This window comes from Calliphora vicina, chromosome 1 (genome assembly GCF_958450345.1).
Source record: "Calliphora vicina chromosome 1, idCalVici1.1, whole genome shotgun sequence".
In the NCBI taxonomy this organism is placed as follows: Eukaryota; Metazoa; Arthropoda; class Insecta; order Diptera; family Calliphoridae; genus Calliphora; species Calliphora vicina.
This window is the reverse complement of record NC_088780.1, coordinates 82,103,752-82,130,345: the sequence shown is the minus strand read 5'-3', so window position 1 is coordinate 82,130,345 and position 26,594 is coordinate 82,103,752. Positions and strand designations below refer to the sequence as shown.

The following is a 26,594-nucleotide window of genomic DNA, read 5'->3' as shown; positions in this document are numbered from 1 at the left end:
CGCTCTTGTTGTTTCTCTATGCTTAGAGCGGAAACTAGAAAAAATTACTCAAATTAATCACACATACGAGTGTTGTTTTTGTTTTCACATATGTACGTTTTTTCCGATCTATGTGTATTTATCTATGGTTAGGTCTTTGATAGGAGAGATTCCGCACTAAGTATATTTCTATATTTTGGAACAGCCAAATATAGCACTCTGACTTGTTTGATAATTTGAAATTGTTCAACATACTACATACATATTTTTAGTGAAAATTTTACGAAATTCATAAATAGTTAAATAAAAAATAGTTCATTTAGGATTGGTAAAATGTTGACAGCTTGTAGGAGCGAACTACCTAATCCTCACAAGAAATGCGTGAGGGAGTTACTCAATTGCTTATCTTGTTTTGACAACGATTACCAACGCATAAATATTGAGCTGAGGAATGTTCAGAAAGAGCTCAAGCAATCAATAGACAATGTTATGTTCCATTGTTCCGAATTGAAAAAAATGGCGTGTGCTTCAGATGAGAGGCTTTTTGAATTTCAAAAGAATGTGGAAAATATTGACACCATCAGGGAGTGCTTCAACAAGCGTATTGATGACATGCTGAAGAAACGTGAACTAATTGTTGAGGAATCAAAAAAATGTTTAGAGCAATTGCACATCGAAAAAACAAAACTAAAACAATTTCACCAAACAACCATTAATCATTTGAAGGCGTTTGCTGTTCAAAGTAATGACCCTGAAATCGTTAGAAATTGTGAAAAAGATTTGAATGAGATAAATAAACAGTTCGCCAAGGAAGTGTCCTTCATAAAGACGTGTGAAAGTGTTTTGAGTCCATTGTTTCAAATGCTGCACGCATGCAAAACTCAGATGTGCAAATTTTCTCATTTTAACGAATATGATTGGGTACCACAAGGAAAATCAACGGAAGGCGATGACTCAATTGCTAATGAAATTAAAGTTTCCATGGGATCTACGTTGAGAAACGCCTTTGCTCATCTTCATATTCATCAGCCAAATGATAAAATCAGTTTTTTGGCTCAATATCTATTGACATTAGAACGCAATGAGGAAATAATGGGAGAAAAAATAGAACTTTTTACTATTAAATAAATAGATTTGTTATTTTTTACATATTATTTTTAAATATACCTACAGACCTACATTTATTTTGATTACTTGTGATGTACTCCTTTTTTTAAACCAAGATTTTTGTTTGAGATGAGATGCTTAAAAGTAGCAGTTATTTTTTCGAAAATTAAAATCTTACTGCTTCTTTGCTATTCCGTTTTGCTTTCATTCATTTATTGTCTATACTGACTTAATGGCCTACAAATCTCAAAACTTAAAACGTGAATTTATATATACACACCGTTACTAAAGTATAAATACGATCGACTTATTGGGCTTTTTTGTAAACATCTATTATATAAAAATACAAGTCCTGACTCATTCACTCACCCACTCACTGATGAGTCACTGAATGAGTGAGTGAGTGAATGAAAGAGTCAGGCCTTGTATTTTTAAATATATAGATGTTTAAAAAAAAAGTCCAATAAGTCGATCGGTGAGTTACTGACAATAAGAAAAAAGTACACTAAATGGGAAAAATTACGATCTTCGTGCCTTTGACACAATCTATATCAAAGAAAATCGATAGTGTAGTGGTCCAAACGGAAAAAGTACGACATTCTATCACTTATAAACCTAGACCGATTTTTCATAAGAAAATTCACTATAACATACTAAATCTGGCTATAAGTCGGTAAATAGTGGTTCAAATATCAAAGGGACGATAATCTGAGATTACTTATATTTTTAACCAAAAGAAGCACCACAATCAGAGATCACTTATAGTTTCAACTAAAACTAATTTTTTTATATATAAATTAACTGAAAAATAAACGACCCTATAAGTAGCGATCCGGTTTAGCACATTTTGTGTCCCTCTGTAGAAAACTTTTTCTTTATTAATTCTATATTTTTATATTTTTTTGTAAAAAAGTACCAAAAAAAGTTCTGTTTGAATAAATGAAAGCGCTTGATTGATATAACTAATATTTATAATTTTGTTTAGTGTATCATATGTTTATTTTTATTTTGTTATCGTTTATCTTACTGATCTAATTTGTTTTGCAGAATTATGTTTAACGGTTTTAAATGTTTTCTCAATTTCATATAAATACATTTTTCTCATTAAATTTCATCATTCTTTTTTTTGTTTTGAGCTTATAACATTAAATACCTTTGTACATTAAATCATTTATTTTGTCGTTGCTTACATACTTCCTTTCTTTTTTGAACAATAAAATTCGATTGTTGTAATATACATATAAATTTACAACGTAATTTTATTTTAAACAAAAATCAACAACTATACATAAAAAATCTGTTTGCATTAGAATCACGTCAACAAGTTCAAATTTCAAAAAACTGCTAAAATCTATTTGAAATGTTTTTAGAATTTTTGAGATATGGGATACAAAAAAGTACCAAAACTGGGTTTTCGCTCGTTTTATCACCTTAAAAGTAGAACCATCAAAAACTAGCTTATTTTTTGTATAAATTCAGATTAAGTTGGATTTTTTTATTAGTTCCGAAGATGTTTAATTACCAATTTTACCCATTTCCACCCCCTTAAAAATAGAATTCCCAAAAACCCCCTCTTAGTGGATCTACACATCAGAAGATGTGCCTATACATATAAACAATTATTTCAGGTTTTTTTTTCAATATTGGTTATAACCAGGGAAACCGGAGATATGCTCTAAAAAAAACGTTTTAAGCGCTTTAAATATGCAGTAAAAACTTTAAAATATGCTCTTAAAATTTAAAAAATATGCTCTTAAAAAACAAACTTTTACATAATTTTTAACCAAAAAATATACTTTTATTAAAAAAAAAATCAATACAATTCATTTCTAAATAGTAAATAGTAAAGTAACATAAAATAAACCAAAATAACATAAACTAATACAAGTATAACAAAGAATAAATAGAACATAAAAACAATAAGCTATGAAAAGGCCTCGAAAGGTATTTTTTGATGATATTTTATATAAATATAAAGTCACTTCTTCAATTAAGGTTATTATTGCAATAAATTCAATTTTGAATTTTAAACAAAGGAAGTAAAAACCTGTAACGCAACAGCGAAAAATAAGTAAGACAAAATTTGTTTTTGATAAAGTCAAAATATGCTATTAAACAGTAAAATATGCTCTTAAAACAAATATATGCAAAAATATGAATTTAAGGGTAAAATATGCAAAAATATGCACTAACAAATCGATGCCAAAATTCTTAAATAGTTCTGAAACGTCTTATCCATGTGCTCATTAGACTCACCAGAAAAAATATGCATTTGCATATTTTGGTTTCCCTGGTAGGGGGCGGATTTTCATGCATTTATTATTGGAAAATATGCGCCTAAAATATGCTTCAAAAAAATCAAAAAATGACCTAAAAATTTAAAAAATATGCACTTATATTTTTGTACAGAAACTTAAAATAATTAAGTATGGATTTCGAAATGTCCAAAAAATACACAACACTTGTTTAAAGCCATAATCTTTAGAGCATCTATATTGTGACTTTCCTTTTAAAATAATCAATATTTTGATCGTGCTGTAAAGTAGCATCCAACCTTAATTTTTATCTCGTAATAACCCAGCAATTAAGTAATTAGTAAATGTATCCCTTATAGTCGGAAATTGTCAATAATATCTGATCACTTGGCTGACTCCAATTTATATATTTTGGGTCATTTGACGTGCTATTTGTAATGCAGAGAGAAGTCAATTGGTTACTTTATATATCCCATGCAATCTAGCATAAAGACAATTGTCACTTAAGTGTCTCTATGTAATCTATAGTGTAGGGACTTTAAACGTTATCCAAAATCACTAGTTTACGACAGTCTCGTAGAACTGCTTGGAAATGACTGTCAGGAGCGGTAACTGTGTATGTGAAGTAGAGATGAGCGATATTTCCATACCTGTGATTTAATCACTGTGATTGAAAAATCACTGGTAACAACAGTTACTGAATATAGCAAGTAACAGGTTCATTTAAGTCGTTCTTTCATATTTTTCAACATACTGTTAAATGTCGTTCTTTTATATTATTCAACATTCACTGGTAACAAATGCAGAAAGTCGTTCTTTTACGTATTTCAACAAACTGTTAAATGTCGTTCTTTTATATTTTTTAACATTCACTGGTAACAGCAGTCACTGCATATTTTTAGGCGCATATATATATGCATTTGCTTAATTCTGTTATTTTCCTATGTTTTTTAACAGACGTTTTTAAATCAGCAAATATTAGTTTTGGTTAACATAAGAACAGATTTAAGAATGAAAATAATATGTTATGTATTCTTCTTAACATAATTGTTATTTTGCTTAACATAGATAAAACGTGATCACAGTCACTGTTTAAAAGAACAGTGATTTATAAATCACGTTCACTGAGAACGACGTTCTTCAAAAATCAGGGGATCGCTCATCTCTAATGTGAAGTTACAAAATCTTTCGATAACGATATCTCTTATAAATCGAATTGGCAATGAAAACAAATATGAATGTTTTTAGATACATTTAATGAATTTTTGATACTTAAAAAAACTAAACTTTTTTGAAGAAAAATGTTTTGAAATAAAAAAGTGTTATTTTATGACAAAACGAGCTTATTTTTGTTCAAGGCGTATTAACAAGGTGAGTGCATAAAATCAGCTGTTTCTTAATTCGCTGTGGATTTATGTACACTATATGTCAAACATTGTTTATGTTTACATTTGTTATTGTAAATAACATAGTAATATTTTAATTCGCCTTGATTTTGACATTTACCGTACATTTTAACAAAAACAAATTGCCTGTTGTCCCGGCAACAAATACAACAGTTGCCGGGACGCACTCACCTTGTTAATACGCCTTGTTTTTGTTTTTTTTAAACATATCAAGCTAAATATAATCAGATGGCTATTTAATGTCACCTGTAATAAATTCGCCTAAATTCGTATACCGTCAGATCTAAATGAAAGTTCATCAGTTCGGATTTAAAATATATTGAAAGTGACTCGCAAAATTTAGAAACTTGTAGCTGAGTTTCTAAATTTTGCGAGTCACTAGCGACATAAAACAAGATTTTAATTATTTGGAAAATTTTCAAAAATATCTAAATAAGTTAATCTCTGTTTGTTCTTTGTTTGTTCAAATCATTTAACTATTATTATTATGTATAAGTGTGTATTAATATTATGTATGTATATTAATTCAAAATCTGTGTACACGCAGAGAAAAAACATGGTTCGACATGATTACGACAACTATACTATGTTCGTTGTAACAATATATTGTTGTCGTAAACATATAATTGTTGTCTTAATTTAATTTAAACAATATTTTAGTTACTGTAACCAGTAACCATTCGGACAACTAAATAGTGATAAAAAGGTAAACATATTATTATTATTATGTACATTGTACAACCATTAAATGTCAAGTTTCTATCCGGAACTAATAAAGCTAGCACCAAAAAATTCAAATTTTAAGGGGATAAAACGAGCAAAAACACAGTTTTGGTATTTTTAGTATCCCATATCTCAGAAATTAAATTTAAATGGAATTGTTGTCCTTCTTAAAAACTTTCAAATGGATTTTGGCAGTTTTTTGAAATTTGAAGGTTTTAATGGTCTAATTTATACTTCTCATTGGTACTCATTTACAAAAAAATGTTTAATGAAAAAAGAAGTTTATTATAAGAATAAAGATTCAATAAAGAAATAGTTATTTTTTCTACAGAGGCACAAAAAATGTAACAAACCGGATCAATTAATTGCATAGTGCGGTACTTTTTGAAACATAATGTGGTTCGTCGACAAATTTTCCTTGCTAATTCGGATTTTTTTAAACTGTCGAATTCGGAATCCGACATATTTATTTAAATTTTCGGTTTCAACTCAGACAAGTATATTTCAACTTTAGTAAAAAGGGAGTGGTTAATAATAAAAATACGACATAAGTGTTAGTTTTTTTTAAAACATTATCAATAAGCGATTAGAAATTTAGAAAGGTTTTTCTGCAGATGCAGGAAAAATTTAAAATTCCTGTGATTTCTGATTGTTAAAAAGTAGCGGAATTATTCATGATCTTCCTGCGTTCTTCTGTAAAAAATCAAAATTTCCCAGCTGATAGTTAAGTTGTCCCATCAAAATTCAAGTTAAAGGTAAGTGATTTGCATGGAAGGCATTTCGAAATGCTTAGAAAAAAAATTCTTTTAGCGTAGTAGCACACACCAAGTATCCTCTAGTTATCTTATAACGATAATAAAATTTAATATGTTGATATCACTGGCAAAGAAATATTAAACATAGATTCTATGACATTCTAATTTTATTTATTTTTTTATACCAACATATACAAAATAATTTGACTGAAAATGTCTAAGAGAACACGAGATGCTGAAGAAGGCAAAAAGAAAAAAATTGCTCGTTCGCGTTTTCGAAATTTAATACGCAGTGTGGCATTAAACCGCATTTGGTTGGTGGATGCCGGTGATCAAAAATTATCGTTAAATGTCAAGAAAAATATAGCTATGCTTGTGAGAACTCAGCGTAAAATTGGTCTGCTAACAATGGCGGTATGTTCAAATAAACAAATACTAAATACTACTATGAACTACTAATAATTAATAACAAAATGTAACACATGTTCCAACGGTTTTAGGAAAAATCTTTGATTAGAACTCATCATGCACTGCGCACTACTGAAGAACGGAAAAAATTAGTGTCTTTGATGGCTAGTTTAAATTGTTTTAATAAAATTCCACCGGTAAAATGTTTACAGAATTGCTTTTTATCTTTGATTCGGTTTAATTTATTCGTAATATTCTTCTTTACACATAGAAAATTCGAGCTCGATTGGCAAAATACGTAAAATTTATGGTGATTGGCCCTGGTCGAAAATTAATTAATGAAGGTGACTGGCCAATGATGGTGTATTTTATACTTACGGGTGAAGTAGAAGTCAGCAAAAGGGCATATGATCATGTTAGCAAATTACTCTCAAAGCGCAGGCATTTTACATTTAATTTTGTAATTTAAGTTACAGCATTGTTGGGTAAATCGAGTAGAAAAGATATGTGGTCCAGGAGACTGTTTGGGCGATGGCGAATTAATAGAAAGAAGTGTAAGAAGACATACTTACACAACTACAAGTAAGTTTCAACTGATGACTTTTAATTTAAATGTATAATTATCATGTTTTGTTCTTAATTAAGCAAATATAAACATTAGAGCATTTCAAATTGCGACAATGTCGAAATTATGGTCACTTCTCTAATTATTAATATATGTATGTAAATACACGTATGTATAATTTCAGACAAATCGGACACTTCGACAATTCTATAACATGTCAAATATTTAAACTTCTAAAATTGGCGTAGAATGCATTTTACACATAATGTTCACAAAGCATTCGTTTATGCCAGTTTAACATATTTTTAACGGGTCTATATCATAGTTCCTCGCTAGTATTGCCCAGAAAATATTTTTTTTAAATGTTACCAAAAAAGTAGTTTTTAAATATTAAAATTTGGAATCGTAACCTATTCAATATTTTATTATTTCTATGAAGATGTAAAATTATGAGATATGAAAGATTAATGCATCAAAAATTAGCTCTCACAATTTTGCCGTATCCTCGATTTGAACTCAAAAGATTTCAGAAAAAACTCAAAATGTGGCAATAGTTTAGTTAATACGATATTGGAACAGACGACATTATTGTATTACGATAAAAAAGTTTTTTTTGACAAATATTAATACAAATATAACTGTCGTCTGAAAATACCTTAATATTTAAAAATCAAATCAATTATTTGTGGTAAAAAATTTAATTCGAAAAACAATCAATTTGAAGTTGTTATTGTACCTTTTAGGATTCATTACATGTTGACACGCCATGATGATTGAATGTAATCTTTTTAAAGAGCAAATAAAGTTATGTTTATAGCTTCTGTCTACATGTATTGTATTTACACAAATTTGTTGTTTTGATTATAAGTTATTTTACGTAACAAATATATCTCTGATGGCAGAATATCGCATGTAAATACTTAATTGAAATTATAACAAAATACTTCCCACCACGTTAAACTAATTCATAAAATTCGAATAAAATACCAAACAACAAGTGAAGAAAATATATGTACATATATACCAAAGGTTCCAAAAAATTAATTCTTAAATCCATTTTTTAAATCAAATTAAATTGTATCTCTTAACCATTCCGTTAATGAATTCATTACGGATTAATATATTTGTACTTTAACTGTATTGAATTAATTTCGTTGATAATTCATTCTTCATTAAATTAATTCCTACACAGAAAAAAGTTTCAACACAAATATTATGATTGGATTTCATAGGTTTAAATTCATAACATTTATAAATAGTTTATTAAATAGTATGATATTTTTTCATATTTTATGTTTTTAAATAAAATCTAGAAGGCTTGAAAAATATAATTTCAGTTACATATATTTCTATGTTGTTCAAAAATTTCAGTCATGTACAATTTCATAATATTTATGAACATGTTCTTATTCTGAATGAATAAAGTTTGGAAAAAAAAGTCATGTTCGATTAATAATATTTATTACAAAATTCATTCCAATTAATAATTTTTTATCGTTATGCAATCTATAGAAAGGAAGGAGAAATGTCAATGAAAACAAGAACAAATTGTATATTCGGCTGTGACGAATCTTGTTCACCCACCACCAATATGTGAAAATAAAATATTTTTCTGATTTATCAACAGAGAATATTTGTGGAAAATTTCAGCCAGCTAGTTCCTTTCGTGTGGCCATATCGTATTTTCAATAGAAGGACGGACATAGCTATATCGTCTTAGAATCTTAGCGTGGTATCGGAACCCTTTACAAAATATTTATGAACATATTTGGCCATCTAAAAGAGATAATTGATAGCTACGGCGATGTTTTGCAGTGGTCGACGAGGAGATTCTATATATTTAATTTTTTTTGTAATCGGAACACAGACGGAGAAATAGGATCGTTATAAAAATTAAACATACCTGAGGTGGGCTCATGCGTTAAAAATTCAATACTTAGACTCGACAACACTTCTTCTTTGCGCATGTAAATTTCATTTAAATCAGACTAAGAGTTTAGAAGTTCCCCCTTTTTTCTATACCACTGTGTGTTGGACAATCGCTTTTTTACAATATCGTCATAACTCAAAATGTAGCTTTTAAAATATCTCAGATAATTGGCAAAAAAAAATCAAAAATTTTATATCTTGAGTTACAAAACATTTATTTTGAGAGATATCCCACTCGCATCCCACAAAGTGACCAAAAACATATTAAACTTTATTTTGAGGAAAAAAATTTAAAAAAGGGCCCATTTTGGAAAAAACGTTAGAATTTGCAAAAAAAAAAATAACAAATTGTATGTCTTGAGTTACAAAATATTTATTTTGAAAGATATCCCACTTGCATCCCACTAAGCGACCACATAGGTCTTAAAATGTCTAACTGAAATTGTCTCTGAATTACTATCCAATAGAACTGGTGCCAATTTCATCCCGATCGGAAGACATCGATTTCAAAAGTTGTTTCACTTGACATGAAATGCCCCATATATAACTTAGTATACGTTAAAATATTGAAAACTTTTTGGAAAACTAATTTTTTGGTAATAAATGATATTTCTAGTGGACAAATATGTATCTATCTCTTGACATAGGAATGTTGATTTCAACCTCGAAAAATCGAATTTGCTAACAATGGTCAAAGGAATTTATAATAACTTGAATATTTTACAATCGTATCAAGCGATTTACCCTTTTTGCATAAGTAATAGTCATTGCAAAAATCCAATTACACTTGCAAGGTAATGGTATGTAATTATAATATTAATAAATTATATAATGTAATCATTACCCCCAGCCTGATATTTGTGAACTATCTTAAATAACTATGTTATTTGTGGAAATGTATTTTCCAAAAATCGAGGTTTGGGTCGGAGTTTAGTATATACTCTTGCTGCTATGGTAATGGATTTGGTAAGAATATTAATATTTGTTACCTACGGCTAAAAAATCTAAATTACCTGGAAGAGTTGAATAAAGGAAATTATGAATTAAATATAAATCATTAATTTAAGTAAATATACGATTTTAATTTTCATAAAAGTTATTGAGAGGATATCAGCATAACTTGATACATTTAAAACCATGTTATATGAAACATAATTTTTTGAGTTATGACAACATTGCCGCAAACATAAATACATATTACAACTTTAAGGATTAGTTTTGTAAAATTTTTTATTTTTTGTCGCTCCAAACAATGTAAAACACAAACGGAGGCACACAAACGCAATCAAATTGTTCTACATTTTATTTTTTGTTTTATTTGTATTATTGAATTTATGAGTTTTGGCATGATTTTATTTAAATTTTCATTTCCATTTACACTTTTCTACATTAGGAACACCCCTTTTTATATGTAGAGAAACACAATGAAACTTTACCAAACCAAAATATTTGGCGTGGCCTTTGCTGGGATTTCTTCATGATTTTTTTGGTTTTTTACATATTGCAAGTAGTTTTAAAATTGCAACAACTCATTATTAAAATGTACACAAAATTTTAAATAGTGTTTTACACCCACTTACACTGGTACTACGGTTGCTGTTAACTGAAGCAGTGCTTACGATATAGCAACTCGCTGTTACTATTGATATACAAAGCGCCATCTTCTAGTAGATTCCAATATTGTATATTTCTGCAGTGATCACCTAAAGTTTTTAATGCTGCTTTACAGATAATGTTGTCATACTTATAAAAAATGTTAATAACAGCATGTTTTTTTTAACACTCCGTTGAGCGGTGACGTATGAGCCGATAAATGGAGCGTATTGCTCTGACAGGACTCATTGTCTTATGTATGTGTGTGAAGATATAATAAAAATATTGTTCTTTTATCATAAATATATCGAAAATGTAACTTTCACTATTCTATTTTGTTCGAAACGCCGCACAGTGGGTTCAATGATACCTAAAGTGGCGATTAATTCATAGAAGCCGTAGTTTTAAAATATTATATTTTTTTATTGATGTGTTATTATAAGCACATAAAAACACAGCATTTTAGAAAAAAAAGTTAACATTGTTTTTAACCCGTTAAGCGCATTATTGTTTTATGGAAAAAAGACCTTAGTTCACAATTTAAGCAGTAACTTTGGAATGGAAAGCGATAAATTAATGAATAAAATTGGAAATTAAAGCATACTTAATGTGCTATTAAAAAATTCAAATAATAAATTTATTATATCGCTCATTTGCTGCAACAACGTCATAACTCAAAATCCGGGTGTTTTGAACTGAGTAATACAAAATATGCGCCGTTCTTTAGTCATTCAATAGTTTTATCAGTTTTAAAAAAGTCAATTATTTTTTGTATGAGAGTGTTTTTTCGTTGTAAACGTCAAATTTGACAAGTAAAAATTTGGCTTAAATACAGATTAGAAAGATACTAATATCTACTATTTAAATAAGGTTTTATTTTCCAAATCGCATGATTTGTTGAAAATTTATTTAAGAAATAGTAAAATTTCTCGAAACGAATTTTTTGGGATTATGACGTTGTTGCAGCAAATGAGCTATATGTATTTACATATATTAGTACAAATTTAATTTAAAATACAATTTTTGTTTTTATAAAATTTTATAAAAGTACAAATTTTTTCTAAAAAGTCGCAAAAGAGAGTATTATAATTTTTAGTAATGAATAATCATAAATTCATAAAAACACATCATTTTAGAAAAAAAAGTTAAACATTTTTTTAACCCATTAAAGCATTAATATTTTATTAGTATAAATTTTATTTATATTAGTATAAATTTAATTCAAAATTTAATTTTAGTTTTTGACAAAATTTTATAAATGTACAAATAGTGTCCAGAAAATAAAATAATTGAATGGAGTGCTGCTTGTGGAGTTCAACTAAAGAAACATTCAAGGATTTGTATGTATCATTTTAAGAATTCGGACTACATTGAATCAAAACCTGCACGTCTGATGCCAACCAATTAAAGGAATGACTTATTTTCTTGCTTAAGCAGATGGAATATCCACCAAAGAAAAAGTGATTCAAACTTTTAATGTGTTTTTTTGTAGTTTCTCAGTCTATTTTTTTCAATTTTGTTTTTCATATTTCAGTTGTTTGACTTTACAAGGCATAAAATTGACAACTCTCCCTAATGATTCTACCTTCTAAAATTATTGTATCATGATCATAAATACATAAAAACACAACTTTAAAAAAAGGGAAGAAAAATTTGTTTTAACCTGTTTCGTTTCAGTGTATGTTTTTAACTTAAATAAGTAAAAACCTCAAAAAATATACAAGCTGGTTCCATTTTAATATTTCTACTTTTAACAGACTTAACAAAAATTATAAACTCTTGTAATATCACAATTTTCAATTTTAACCACAGCTCGCAAAATTTGAAAAAATTATTTGACTTTGAAAGCACCAATAAAGTATGTTACTTACAACCAGTGTTGCCAATTTAGCACTTTTAGTGCTAGATCTAGCACTTTTTACTCATTTAGCACCAAAAAAAATAATCTAGCACCTGGCAGTTTTTTTTTAGCATTTTTAAATATTTTTCTAGGATTTTTATTTGGCATTTTTTAACATTTTTGGTACACAGAAAAAAGAAATTCATAATTGGAATGATTTTGTAATAAATATTATTAATCGAACATGACTTTTTTTCCCAAACTATTTTCATTCAGAATAAGAACATGTTCATAAATATTATAAAATTGTATATAATAAATTGCATTATTATTGTATTATCTAAAGAATTATTTTAAAAAAATTGCATAATAGCCAATATTTTAAGATGAATTATAAATATTTGAAACTTAAAAAATATCATTAATCATAATAAAACATCCATAAACATTAAGGCATTTAATCCTCTTTACTAAATTTAGTGAATTTCGCGCATATTTTCTCATTTTGTAGATGAAAATCATAAAAAATTTCAAATGAAAATTTCAAACATTTTTGAACAACATAAAAATATAAATGAAATTGCAATAATATTTTTTAAGCCTTCTAGATTTTTTTTGAAAACAAAAAATATGAAAAAATCATACCATTTAAGAAATTATTTATAAATGCTATGAATTGAAATCATAATATTAATGTTGAAACTTTTTTCTGTGTATTTCAATAATTTTTTAATTAATTTTAATTATTTTTCCACAAAAATATGTTTTGTTATTTTAAAAGACATAACTCTATGAGATAGTTAATTAAACTTTCTTAAAAAAAAAGATATTGGATAACGAAAATATAGATATATTATACGACGATTTCGAAGATCAAATTTTGTACATGAATTCGAAATGCATGTGGAAAAATTAAAAAAACTCAGGTAAAATTCGAAAAAATAAAGTACAAGGAATTAGAAATAATTGCATCAAATTCGTTGTTGGATTAATAACCCAATTAAAACAAAGGTAAGCTAAATGCATATAAATATGCATAAAAAATACATAAACTAAACCCTTCTTTATTTAAGATTACTAGACAATATAAAAGTTTTACAAAATATAGATCTTTTTCCGTCCAAAACGTTTTAAGTTCCCAAAAAGGCGAAATTTTACCAATTTTAAAATTATTTTGTATTAACGAGGAACAAATAGGAAAAATAATTGACCAATATTCCAACATTCAATATATAAAATTGATTAATAATAACAACACAGTATCTTTCTGGGCAGAGGTAAAAGCATAAAGAGATGCCGGAGATTCGAGGAAACTGACAATTTTGTTTTAAAACTTCTTAGTCTTCCATGGTCTAATGCGGACGTTGAACGTGTGTTCAGTCAAATGAACATCGTATTATTATATTCATATTTAAGTATGAAAATGAATTTTAAAGAAATACAGATCTCATAGTTTACTATAAAGCCAATTTTTTATTTCTTTTTGTTAGCACTTTTTTAAAATTTTTAGCACTTTTTATCATGTTTTTGAGAAAAATCTAGCATTTTTTCCCAATAATGTTTTGGCAACACTGCTTACAACTGTACTTTTAGCTGTATGTGATGTATTATTTAATGCACTTTAACCCAATACCAAACATGACTTTGGCAGATAAAGTTCAGCTTTTGAATTAATCGCCACTTTTGGTACATTTCAAACCTCTGTGCGCCGCTCAAAAATGTTCAGTATAAAAATTAGATACATTTAAAACTCAATTGGGTCTGAGCACAAACAAATTCTTTTCGGAGGGTTAAATAAACACAAGATAATCCACAATCCAATAATTTAATATTATTATTGGAAAAATATCCTTTAGATCTTAGATCCAATGGCTGACGATAGAAAGAATTTTAGGAAATGATATGTTAGATGGCAAAATGAAATCGGGATTAACGACAACTTTTTTTAGGACCATCCTAATGTACATACATACAGAACAGCCCAGACTTTTGATTGTTTGTGTTGATTAACATCAACTTTGATTTGTTGCCTAAAATGTATGGAAAATGCAATATAAGTATATTGGGTTGCGTTAAGTATCATGAAACGTTATATTTCTTTCCATTGGATGTTATTTTAATTATTGAACAATTTTTAGTTCACATCTCAAAGTGCATAGCTATAGTTCTCTGTTCCCTTACAAAAAATAACGTGGTAAATTTTAGAGTGTGCTAAAGTAAATTTAATTGACTTTCAAAATCAGACAGTTGAATATTTTAATAAAAAAAATTTTCACAATGAATAAATTATATTGAGGTACTCGTAAGTACTTAATACAAATAATGTCAATGCCAATTTTATATTTCAACAAATTAATAATATAATTTAAACATTTACTCACTCATATAATTATGACAAATGTTCTAAGGTACTTTTTTCCCCTATATTATAAATAGTATTCGTTTCTTGTATTTTTGTTGTTTTTATTTTTTGTTTTAGAATGTAAACCAATTTATTATTGGTTGAAAACATAAATTTATATCGTGCCAGTCTCGAAAACCGTTTAAATTTTGTACGTTTGTTATTTGATGATTTATTTTTTTTACAACTTTATGAGTTTAAATGTCTTTCAATAATTTGAAATAGATTTATTATAATTTCTCTTTCTACTATATAGATGTGGTTGAGCTGTTGGTGGTATTTGAAGAGGATTTTGAACTGGTACTACGGCCTGAAATGGAACAACAATGGACAGAAAAGAAGAGTGCAATCATGGCATTAGATTATTTTAAATTTTTTACAAGAGATCAGGTGAATAAATCTATTAGTAAACTATATTTAATATATGCATATTAAATATTATATGACTTTTTGAATGTCTTCAGATTGCAAATGCTTGTAAGTTGTGTGTGTTGCGCCAATTCGAACCTCTGGAAACCATCTACTACGAGGACAAGGGCCAGTTGAGTTACGTTCATTTTGTCATTAGTGGTGAATGCATGATTTTGCAGTGTTTAAAAATGATGGTTGGTAGATACGCAAATAAAATCGTGTTTCCAAATTTATACTCTGTTACTACAATTTCTCCATGTACAGGTCAGCCATAAACGAGGTGTTAAAAGTTTCGAACTCGCTGATATAACCAAAGAGGGCTCCAAATCAATATTTCAAGATATCTCTAATACGCAGCTTTTAAAGATTTTAAGAGAGGAAAATAATTCAGTAAATAATTCTGCTTATGATGTTGACGAGATAATTGCTTCCGATGATAATGAAACTATTAAGCAATCTACTAAAAGTCGTGATGTAAGTACATACATATCGTCAAATCACACTCCATAGTGCACAGAATGAAAATATTTTGGGAATAAATCAGCCATTTATAAATATTTGAGTTGATGCTTTGTCATTGCAGCAGATACATGATTTAAATGATTATAGCCAGTTGTACAAACGGCTTTTTCATTATTTTATACAAAAAGTAAACAAGGCCAACCGAATAATTTATTAAAATCAGGAAAACGGAAAGCCAATAGTTGTCATTAAAACATATAAAACTAATTGGGTCTTCTTTTTTAATATCACTGTGCAAGTTAAAGTATTTTAATGGAACTATTGTGAATCATTAATCGTACTAAGCGTAAGAAAGTGTCGTCGGCCAATATTATAGTATGTATGACTCAAATTATGTAGCTACACCTAAAACTAGATTTACACGCCCCAGCTGTTCTACCTATTACATATGATCAATACTGGTTACATAAATAGCTGTCTGATAGCTCGTCCAAAATACTAACTCCCTGCCTAGACTCGACAAATATTTATCATAACATAAAATGACGTTTGTTGTCTAAACAATGTGGTCTGAGCAAAAGCACTAACAATTTTGTCATAACGAAGCAATAATATGTATATGCAGAAATCATAATCAGGTATAGACATAGGGTAATAATTTATTCCATATTCATATATTTTAGGATGGGTCAAATTTTTTTTCTAACATTGTTGAAAGGCTCAGCGGTGTGCAGTGCATCTGAACTTGAATATGATCAGTCGGATTGTAAAGAAACAGAACAATTACGAACATTATAATCTTTTTCTTGGATACGGGTATATCACAAAATTGTTTAATAGCATATTCGTTTACTAGAAAAAAGATTGGGTAGACCAGAATTGTGTATCATTTGTATGTTGCATATGAATGAACTGCCATTAGATATGAGCGATATTTGCATTCCTGTGATTTAATCACTGTGATTGAAAAATCACTGGTAACAACAGTTACTGAATATAGCAAGTAACAGGCACATTTAAGTTCTTTTATATTTTTCAACATTCACTGGTAACGTTTTTAAAAAATCACTGGTAACAAATGGAGAAAGTAACAGGTACTTTTAATGTCGTTCTTTTAAGTATTTCAACAAACTGTTAAATGTCATTCTTTTATATTTTTCAACATTCACCGGTAAAAACAGTTACTGCATATTTTTAGGAGCATAGTAAATTTAGCTATATGTCCAACACAGTGTATAAAATAAAATGTTAAGTACCATATCAGTAAGTTTTCTTAAAATGTTGTTGCATTTGCTTAATTCTGTTATTTTCCTATGTTTTTTGAAGGAAACCTTTTATTTATAAACAAAAAACTTTTTTTTAACAAAAAAACTTTTTTTAAGTACATACAAAAATTACAAAACCCAATTCTTACATATATGTAATCAGACTGAGATAATTTATGAGAATTTAGTGCTGCAGACACTTCAAATATTTTTCAAATCAATCTCCCCATTTAGTAAATGAATTTGGGGACAATCATTTTGAAATTAACGGTTCAACTTATAGGATATCAATAAAAATTTACAATTTTCCAAAAAACTTTTTGCATCTCAAAAACCTTGCAAAAAAAGGGAAAACTTGACATATGGTAACACTGTCTCCAACACAGTATATAAAATAAAATGTTAAGTAACATATCAGTTAGTTCTCTTAAAATTGTGTTGCATTTGCTTAATTCTGTTTGTTTCCTATGTTTTTTTAAATGACGTTTTTAAATCAGCAGATATTAGTTTTTGGTTAACATAAGAGCTGATTTAAGAATGAAAATAATACATAATGTATTCTTCTTAACATAATTGTTATTTTGCTTAACATAGACAAAAAGATTCATCAAAGCTCAGAAAGAATCGTTACCAAAATTTGATAGCAATAAGAATTTTGTCGTTAAATGAACACTTCATTATTATTTTGATTATCCTTTCTTTCACTTCTGTAAACATTTTTGTAATACTTTTTTTCTCAAAATATTTAATATGTTAAGGTATTTATTTAATATGCTAAGGTAGTTATAGACGGCAATACTGGGTAATTTCATCTTCTAAACAATATTTGTATTAGATTTTCAAAAATACGTATGATTCTTTTGATTTACTGTCGGCATTTAAAATTTGTTTAAAACAATTCAAAAACTTTTTATTTTCATATGTATCGGTTATCTATATAAACGGTACCCGCTGAAAACTTTCGTAATGACCTAAAATACCACCAAAAAAAATTTAGTTTTGACTTTCGATTTAGTTTCGACTTTTGTTTGGACTTTATCAGTTTTTTTTTTTAAATTTTGCTATTAAATAATTACTTTTGTAATTTAATTTAAAAGAATCGAAATGTGTACATAATTGTCGTTCTAATGAGATATAAAAGACAATAATTGGTTAAAAAATGTTAAAGTTATTAAAAAATCGCCAGGCCATTAACGTGTCTCAGGTCACTAGAACAAGAAATGTAGGAACAAAATTAACATATTTTGAGAAATATTAAAACAAAAGTTTGTTCTTCCTTAAAATATATCCATATTTACTTTTTATGAGTTTTTATCTTCCTGCCAATAGGTTAACTGTATCCTAGTTAACCTATTGGCAGGTATAACCAAAAAAAATATTTTTTTTAGCGGCAGTTTCCAAACTCCAATTTCAAATTTTTAAAAATTTTGTTAAACAAATTTCAGAATTTTTTGATCATCACTTGGGGATTTATTGACAACATAATAGGGAATAAAAATGTGAAAAAAGTATGTCAATACCTCCTATAGTTTTTCCGTACCTGCGATTTAATTTTTGCGATTTTCGAGAAAAAATTATTTTTTGGCGAATGAGCCCAATTCCTTACTGTTATGATTTTTAAGTAAAACCATTTCAGAATATTATAGTCCAGGTCAATTGAAATATAGTCAAAATGTTTTACTAAAATCGGAAAACGCTAAGCCTTACATCTTGAGGATCAAAAGTCAAATTTTTCAATATTTGGAATTTTTCATGAAAAATTCTCCACGAAAAATTCTTGAAATACCGAATGACTTCAATAATATTTAAAATTTGAAAAGTGTTAATACTCAGTATTGTGGTCTATAAATACCTTTATATGTATGTAATTATAATTGATTTATATTTTTACAAATAAATACTTATTTTTGAAAGTTTACATCTGAATTTCATATGAAGGGAGGGTCAAAGTTTCCCAACTCTGGCACATTCTTATTGTTAATCGGCATATGAAACCATGTGATCCTTACATTTTAGGTATAAAATGTATTCAGGAAATTTATGTAAAATATTACGGAGAACATTTTTGTTGTATATGTTAACCCTCTAAATCTTCAAGGCATGGGTCTTTTTTGTCCTTATTTTAAAGAAAAACACCATTAAAACAGCGATTTAAGGGGTTAAGTTATTCCGCAAAAATATTATCTGTGAAATTTTACTATAAGTCCCTGAATACACCAAAACGGAAAATTCAACCAGAAAGTCAGAAATAAGACACACAAAAATAGAGCCTAGGGTTAATTTCGCATTTATTAAGAATTTTATTTTAAAGTACCTACCTCGAAAATTTAGCATGAAAAGATAGTTCAAATTTAACTAAAAATCACTAATATCTTATTTTACCTTCGATAGCAAATTTGGATAGGAAGTATTCATTAATTACATTTTTTAGCTCTAGGCATTTCCACTTCATTATCATACAATGTCCAGCATCTTTCAGCTATAAGCGTTCTTCAATGGGTGCTCATGTGTGATGAAATTGTTCAGCATGCTCATCAGATTATTTTGACAACTTGTTCTCAAAGTGGGAAATTACAAAATTAAATTTTGTTGAATTTTGGTCAAAAATTTCATCAGACATGCGCACCAATTGAAGAACGCTATAAATTCAAAAGCATTCATTCGCTTATCGCAGAAATATGCTGGACATTGTATGGTAATGAAGTGGAATTGCCTAGAGATAAAAATAATGTAATTAGTGAATATCCTATCCAAATTTCTACTATTATTTTGAACTATTTTTTTTTCATGCTAAATTTTTGGGGTACTTTAAAATAAAATTCTTAATAAATGCGAAATTAACCTCTCATTTGCTGTGTCTTATTTCTGACTTTCTGGTTGAATTTTCCGTTTTGGTGTATTCAGGGACTTATAGTAAAATTTTTTCGAAACATTTTAAATAACTGTTTTAATGGTATTCAAATAACTGTTTTAATGGTATTTTTTCTCTTTTTTAAAAGAAGGACATGCATATTCTACAAAAATGTTCTCCGTAATATTTAAATTTGCTGAACACATTTTATACCTAAAATGTAAGGATCACATGGTTTCTTATGCCGATTAACAATAAGAATGTGCCAGAGTTGGGAAGCTCAGATGTAAACTTTCAAAACGCCGATATAAGTGACTTTTTTTTGTCTCCTCTTTCAACATTTATTGGTCGGACCTTGTATTTTGAAAAGAATTTTATTTTGTTGTATAGTGTATTTTTTTTTATTTTCTGTATAACTAAAAATTAATGTAAGTACTTTTTCGAAAAAAGGTTATTTATTTCCAATTGCAGCGTTACAAATTTTACAGCAATTTAACAATAAAATATTGAATTCCGCTTATGTATATTTTTAGTTTAGACAGATCGATATCAAAAATATGGAAATAAGATGTGGTTTAGCAGAACCAAGCGAAAGTGAAGCTGAAGAATCTAAAGAATGCTCCAAAAAAATTTCAGAAGATAATTATAACCAGCTGGAAGTAAAAACGGAACAACCACATCATAGAAATGAAATTGGTGAAGAAACAAACTATGGAATTGGAAACAAGCAAACAGCAGACATTAAAGGCTCTGAAAATAACCGTAAGTGTATGTTGAATTAAATATATAAAACAAATTTAAACTAAAATATCACTTGAATTCACAGATATGGGAAACGATACTACAGTAACCTCAAATAGCAAAATTACCAAGAAAGATATCAAACCAGATAAGGGTGCTATTTTGTCCCCCATGCGATCGAGCCATACTGATTTCATAGATCCAAATGCAATCCGAACCTCTTTTGATGACCAAAGTAAAAGACCTAGTAAAAGTGACAAGAAACGATTCACTTTACAATCATTACGTGAGTCAATACGTGATTCTTTGTGTGGATCTTCACGTTCAGCTGAAACTCCTTCTTATCAGGTAAAATTAATAGTATTAAGCTACATACAATTATTATTGTCCAATTCAGAATCTAGTTGTATGTTGTACATTGTATGTTACAACTATTGTGGTTGTGAACACAAATTTCGCCAAGTCGTAAGTTTACCCTGCCAAGCCTTGACAATTCCAAACGAAGATGATAACAAAAAACATTCCAAAATATATTAATATGTAAAATTAATAATGAAAGCGAACTAATGTGTGCATTGTGTAAAAAATGCAAACAATTTTTATTTAAAACAAATTATCGTTTTTCATAAATTAAATAAGTTTACTGATTTCAGTGTTAAAGTTTGGCTGTTATTTTGCATTAAAATATTTAAATTTTTTTTGTTTATGTATAAATATGAACTTTTGGTAACACTTAAATTTTCATACAACATTCGAAAAACATACATATGTAAAAATGTTGTAGGTATTGTACAAAACATTTATATAGAAATTATCAACAACATTTGTACAACTATTGTACATTCAGATGACTTACAACTTATACGACTGTACAACGAATTTGGGGGGGGGGGTAATTTTTTAATTTTTTTAGAAAACATATTTTCCATCAATCCATCAAAATAAAGTTTATTGAAATTAAATTAAATACATTTTATGTTTACATGTATTTCATTAAAAACAATATTATTTATTTAAAACAATAGAGAACGGATGATTAAAAAAAATATAAAAAATTGAAGAGGTCTCTACATCCAAAAGTTTTTTTTTCATATAATTATATCACGTTGATATCAAATATGCCAAACATTTTAAAGGTATTTACACTTTTAAGTCCTCACTTAAAAGAGTAAATACAGACAACTTTTTATAAATATTTTGTATTAAAATTGTAAAAACATTGAATATTTTAAAAAATATCTGCAAATAATCTCCAAGTAAATCTGTTAGAATAACAAGACTTTAAGTGAAAACACAAATGGAAAAGAACTCGTAAACTCTTAAAATGTTTGCAAAGTTGTGATAAAATTAGGAGGAACCCTTTTCGACTTATGTTTAGAATTATAAAATAAAACTCATATTCTACATAAAATTGTCGATGTAATTATAATCTACTGTAAATATTAAATACTAGCTGAACCCGGTCCGCGTTGCTGGCCTTTAGAAAACATCTGTTTTATATTACATCTCGATTTTAATAAGCAGTGTCGGAAAAAGTCGGTAATCCAACCTTCAATGTTAATACATGTGGTGGCATTTCGGCTGGTTCCAATGAATTCAAAAATTAAGTAGGACAATTGACGACTTGTTCTTCGTTCATTAAGTGTGCCAGACACTTTCAATTGCATTTGGTCGTCGAGCTTGTTAACATCATAATTTTTTGATTAAAAGTAGATTTCATATTGAAATTTCTTATTCATGCACCTAATATGCAAGAGTAAACAAAATTGTTTATCACATACCGAAAATCAAAAAATTTGACTTTACACTGTTACCCAAAAGGCTTTTCTGAAGATTCCGTGAAAATTTTATCAAAATCGGTCCAGCCATTTTTGAGTCCATACGGAACATACATTCACACATCCATTTTTATGAAATATATGGCATTAGCGGTATAAAGTAAATATACAGTGTTAACCGCTGGGTTCATCAAAATCATTCCAGCGGTTTTATATATGGGGGATTTCATGTCAAGTGAACCAACTTTTGAAATCGATGTCTTCCGATCGGGATGAAATTTGCACCAAGGTTAGCTCTATTGGATAGTAACTCAGAAACAATTTTTCAACAACATCGGTCGAGAACTCTCTGAGTTATAGGGGGTAAAATTTTGACAATTTGGTCAAACAGGGGTTTTTTCTTATCCATGTAACTTATTACCTATTGTTCTTAGCAAAATGTGTTCCAAATAGTATAGATAGCTATTTCTTCGATCTTTCGAAAAAAAATATTTAAAAAAAAAATAAAAAATTTTTAATATTTTTTTTCCGAAATCAAAAACTTTTTTGACTTTTTTTTAAAATACGCTATTTTTTTTTATTTTTTTTCTTAAAATAAAGTTTAGATATTTTCCTTGAACACCTACTTGGTCGCTTAGTGGGATGCGAGTGGGATATCTATCAAAATAAATATTTTGTAACTCAAAACATAAAATTTTTGACTTTTTTTGCAAAATCAAAAACTTTGTTGACTTTTTTTTTCAAAATGGACCCTTTTTTAATCTTTTTTTTTAGGTCAAACAAAAGCTTAGATATTATCCTTGAAGACCCTTTTGGTCGCTTAGTGGGATGCGAGTGGGATATCTATCAAAATAAATATTTTTTAACTCAAGACTTACAATTTTTGACTTTTTTTTTCACTTGACATGAAATCCCCCATATATATAGATGGCATTAGCGGTATAATGTAAAAATTTTATTTTGACACAACCCTCCGCCCACAGACCGAAAATCAAAAATCTGACTTTAGAGTGTTACCAGCTAGGCTATTCTGAAGATTCCCTGAAAATTTCATTAAAATCGGTCCAGCCGTTTTTGAGTTCATTCGGAACATACATCCATTTTTATATATATAGATGAAAAATGTTTGTATGAGAAAATTCGAAAATCTTCTTTACGAAATCACCGAATGATCCTAATGTAGCATTTTAGGTGTCCAAAACCATATTCAGAAAATTTCCATTCCAATGATAAAAGTTTGGAGCTAATCGGTTGGATGGTCTCAAAGTCTAATGTCTCTATGACGAGTCTCTGTTTTTCAACTCAGTTATTTTTACCAGTTCTTCCAATATTAGTCTTATATTATTATTCATTTTGTTTTATTATTTTAAATGTTTGTTTTGTAATTGTATGTACTTTCGTTTTTAATTTTTTAAATTTATTTTTATTAGTTATTGTACATAATTTTTATTAATTAAAAACAGTTTGAAGGCTTAATTTAAAACATTTGTTCTTTTGTACCAAAGCTCAATACTGTGGGAAGGTTGTGTAGTATTTAGTGATTTTATTGGGACCTTATTTTCTAAACCCAGCTCAAGTGAAAGTTTATATGGAAAAACAAATCATTAAACATTAAAAAAATAGTTTTCGATACAAATAAAAAAACATTTGCACAAACGCATTATACCCTCCCCACTATGGTGGTGTAGGGTATAATGAATAAGCTAGCTTAAGTTAATGTCAAAACCGAACGAAAAGACTGTCAAATGCTTAAGAAAATCCGAAGAAACTTTTAGGAGGCCATAATGTACTTATGTGCATTTAAAACAATTTAGCCCCATTTGCAAATTTATGAAAATAAATTAATTTTCTTCATCCTTTTCATTTTTTCTTTATTTTCTTTGTATACAATAAACAAACTTACGGAATGTGCGACCAGCTTCGCTCTTTGCTTAAGGCTCCATTAGTCTTTGCGTTCTGTAACGTTTCTGTTCTGTGCCTATTTTTAGTGTTTTTTGTATTTAGACCTTCAACATATTATTGTGAACATTTTTATAAATACATACATATATTTTTTGTTAATGATTTAATTTAATCTAATTTTTTTACATACATAGTACATACATTAAAAGAAATTTATATTTATTTTATTAAATTTCAATGTTTTTTTGAAAATATTATATTTTTTATTCTTTTGTTAATAATAAATATTTCCCTTTCAAAAATGTTGGCACCACTGCTTTCATATTGTTTTCATTTTTGTGTATATATGATATCAGCTGTTTTAGTTGTCACTTAACGTTGCGGACAAAATTCTGTTTTCAACAGATTCATCCGCAACAGAACGGCAACGTTACAGAAAAACTAACGACATGCACAACTTTCCCTATGCTAAAAACAAAACAGCTGATTCGGAACGGAACGGAACGTACAAACTAACTAGGCCTTTAAGCAAATAAAATTTGACGAAACTCTCTTAAGTACATTATAGTTTGTCACATACGTTTTATATGTATTCGAACAGTTGGGCCTTTACCCTTTTCGTGAAAATAAAATTTTGTTATATTTGTAGGGTATAATGCGTTTGTGCAGATATTTGTAACGCCCAAAAATATTAGTCTAACACACACCTTAAATTATACCGATCGTCCCTTCGTCTTGTGCACAGAGTACAGGTCGCAATTTTGACCTGTGATAATTTATAGTGCTCGACGAAGAGATTCTAGATATGTAAATTGTTGACATCGGGACACAAACGAAGAAATATGATCGTTTTAAAAATTGAACATACTAGGGTTCCTAAATTCCCGGACTTTTTCCTTTCCCGGGAGGAAATTAAAAAATATTTTCGATCCCGGGAATTTTTTTAATACAAAATTAAACCTTTTGGTTTAAATTTTTTTTGAATAAATTGTCTTTTTTAATACTAAATTGAAATTTCTGAAATACAATTAGAAATTTCTGAAGTACAATTGAAAATTGTGTAGAACTTAAGAAATATATGGGTATAATAGAATAATTCAATTAGCAACAAATTTGGCCATCACAGAGAATCTAAATATTGTAACTTTCAGAAGAAAACGAAAATTCCCGACAAACATTTCCCGAAAATTTACAAAAAAATATTCCCGGGAAATTTTTTCCGCGTAGGAACCCTAGAACATACCCTAATTTGGGTACCCCTGGCCGTTCCCTTGGTGGACTCATGCGGTCCAACTGTGCATTGTGAATTAATTCAACGATGAATGAATTTTATTTAAATAAAAGCCTTTGAATGAAGTTGAAGAATTAGATGTTGAAAATGGATTTATGGGTTAGTTAACAATTTTCTTCTGATTAATTGTTTGATTAATCATTTGAAGTGGTTCGAACTTAAATTGAAAAATTAAACTTTCACAATTCAAACACTGCGTAGTTGTTGTTATTTCCCATAAAAAATTTCGAACGAACATATTTTGTGTTTTATAAAAATATCCATTTAACATTATTGAAATTAAGAAATATTTAAAACCTTATTGAGACATTTTAAATTTTGATATATTTTTAGCGACCTATTGGAAAACTGGAAAATCATTTTATTGATGTGGGATCTCTAACATTTGGAAGCATTTTTGGTCTTGGTGAAAAACTTGAGCATCGAGTTGTAATGGCTCGTACAACTGTGCAATGTTTGATGATACCACGATTTTGGCTCCTTGAGAAAGACCAAAACCCCGGCAATATTTGGCAAAGAAGACGATTTTACCTAGACACGACCATACCTTCAAGGCAAACTCTATTTAAGGACTTTTTATATACTCGCCAATGGCAGAAATTCAAAACGAATCTTATTCAAAGTCATTTGAATCCAAATTCGATAGCCAATCCCACTCGTGTCCAAGATATACCAATAATATGTCGCATAGTCGAAGCACGTGATGACTAATTTTATATTTCACATTTGTTTGAATACACACTTTAGTAGCACTTCTTTGAAATAAATCAATAAATGTGATTTTATGACCTACATCAACAGTTTATTCATTTAGTTTTTGTATTTTACCGGTAATGTTTACATACAAGTTTAGAGGTCGTTAACCACCACTGCCAGTAGTTTCCAACGTAACCAAATTTATCGGTCTCTAAACGACTCATCAACAAGTGTTT

General features: G+C 28.3%; 2 protein-coding genes across 2 annotated transcripts; both read left to right on the top strand.

Annotated features, from left to right (window-relative positions):
- Nucleotides 1-273: 273 nt before the first annotated feature.
- On the top strand, nt 274-1,151 carry LOC135949525 (uncharacterized). The gene has a single exon (XM_065499114.1). The coding sequence runs from the start codon at nt 313-315 to the stop codon at nt 1,105-1,107; it is 795 nt and encodes a 264-aa protein (XP_065355186.1). The 5' UTR covers nt 274-312; the 3' UTR covers nt 1,108-1,151.
- A 5,217-nt stretch (nt 1,152-6,368) lies between these two features.
- On the top strand, nt 6,369-26,448 carry LOC135949524 (uncharacterized). Its single transcript, XM_065499113.1, has 10 exons — nt 6,369-6,639; nt 6,726-6,830; nt 6,905-7,048; nt 7,104-7,215; nt 15,218-15,351; nt 15,426-15,566; nt 15,637-15,846; nt 20,484-20,712; nt 20,777-21,039; nt 25,996-26,448. The coding sequence occupies exons 1-10, from the start codon at nt 6,439-6,441 to the stop codon at nt 26,371-26,373; spliced, it is 1,917 nt and encodes a 638-aa protein (XP_065355185.1). The 5' UTR covers nt 6,369-6,438; the 3' UTR covers nt 26,374-26,448.
- Nucleotides 26,449-26,594: the final 146 nt, after the last annotated feature.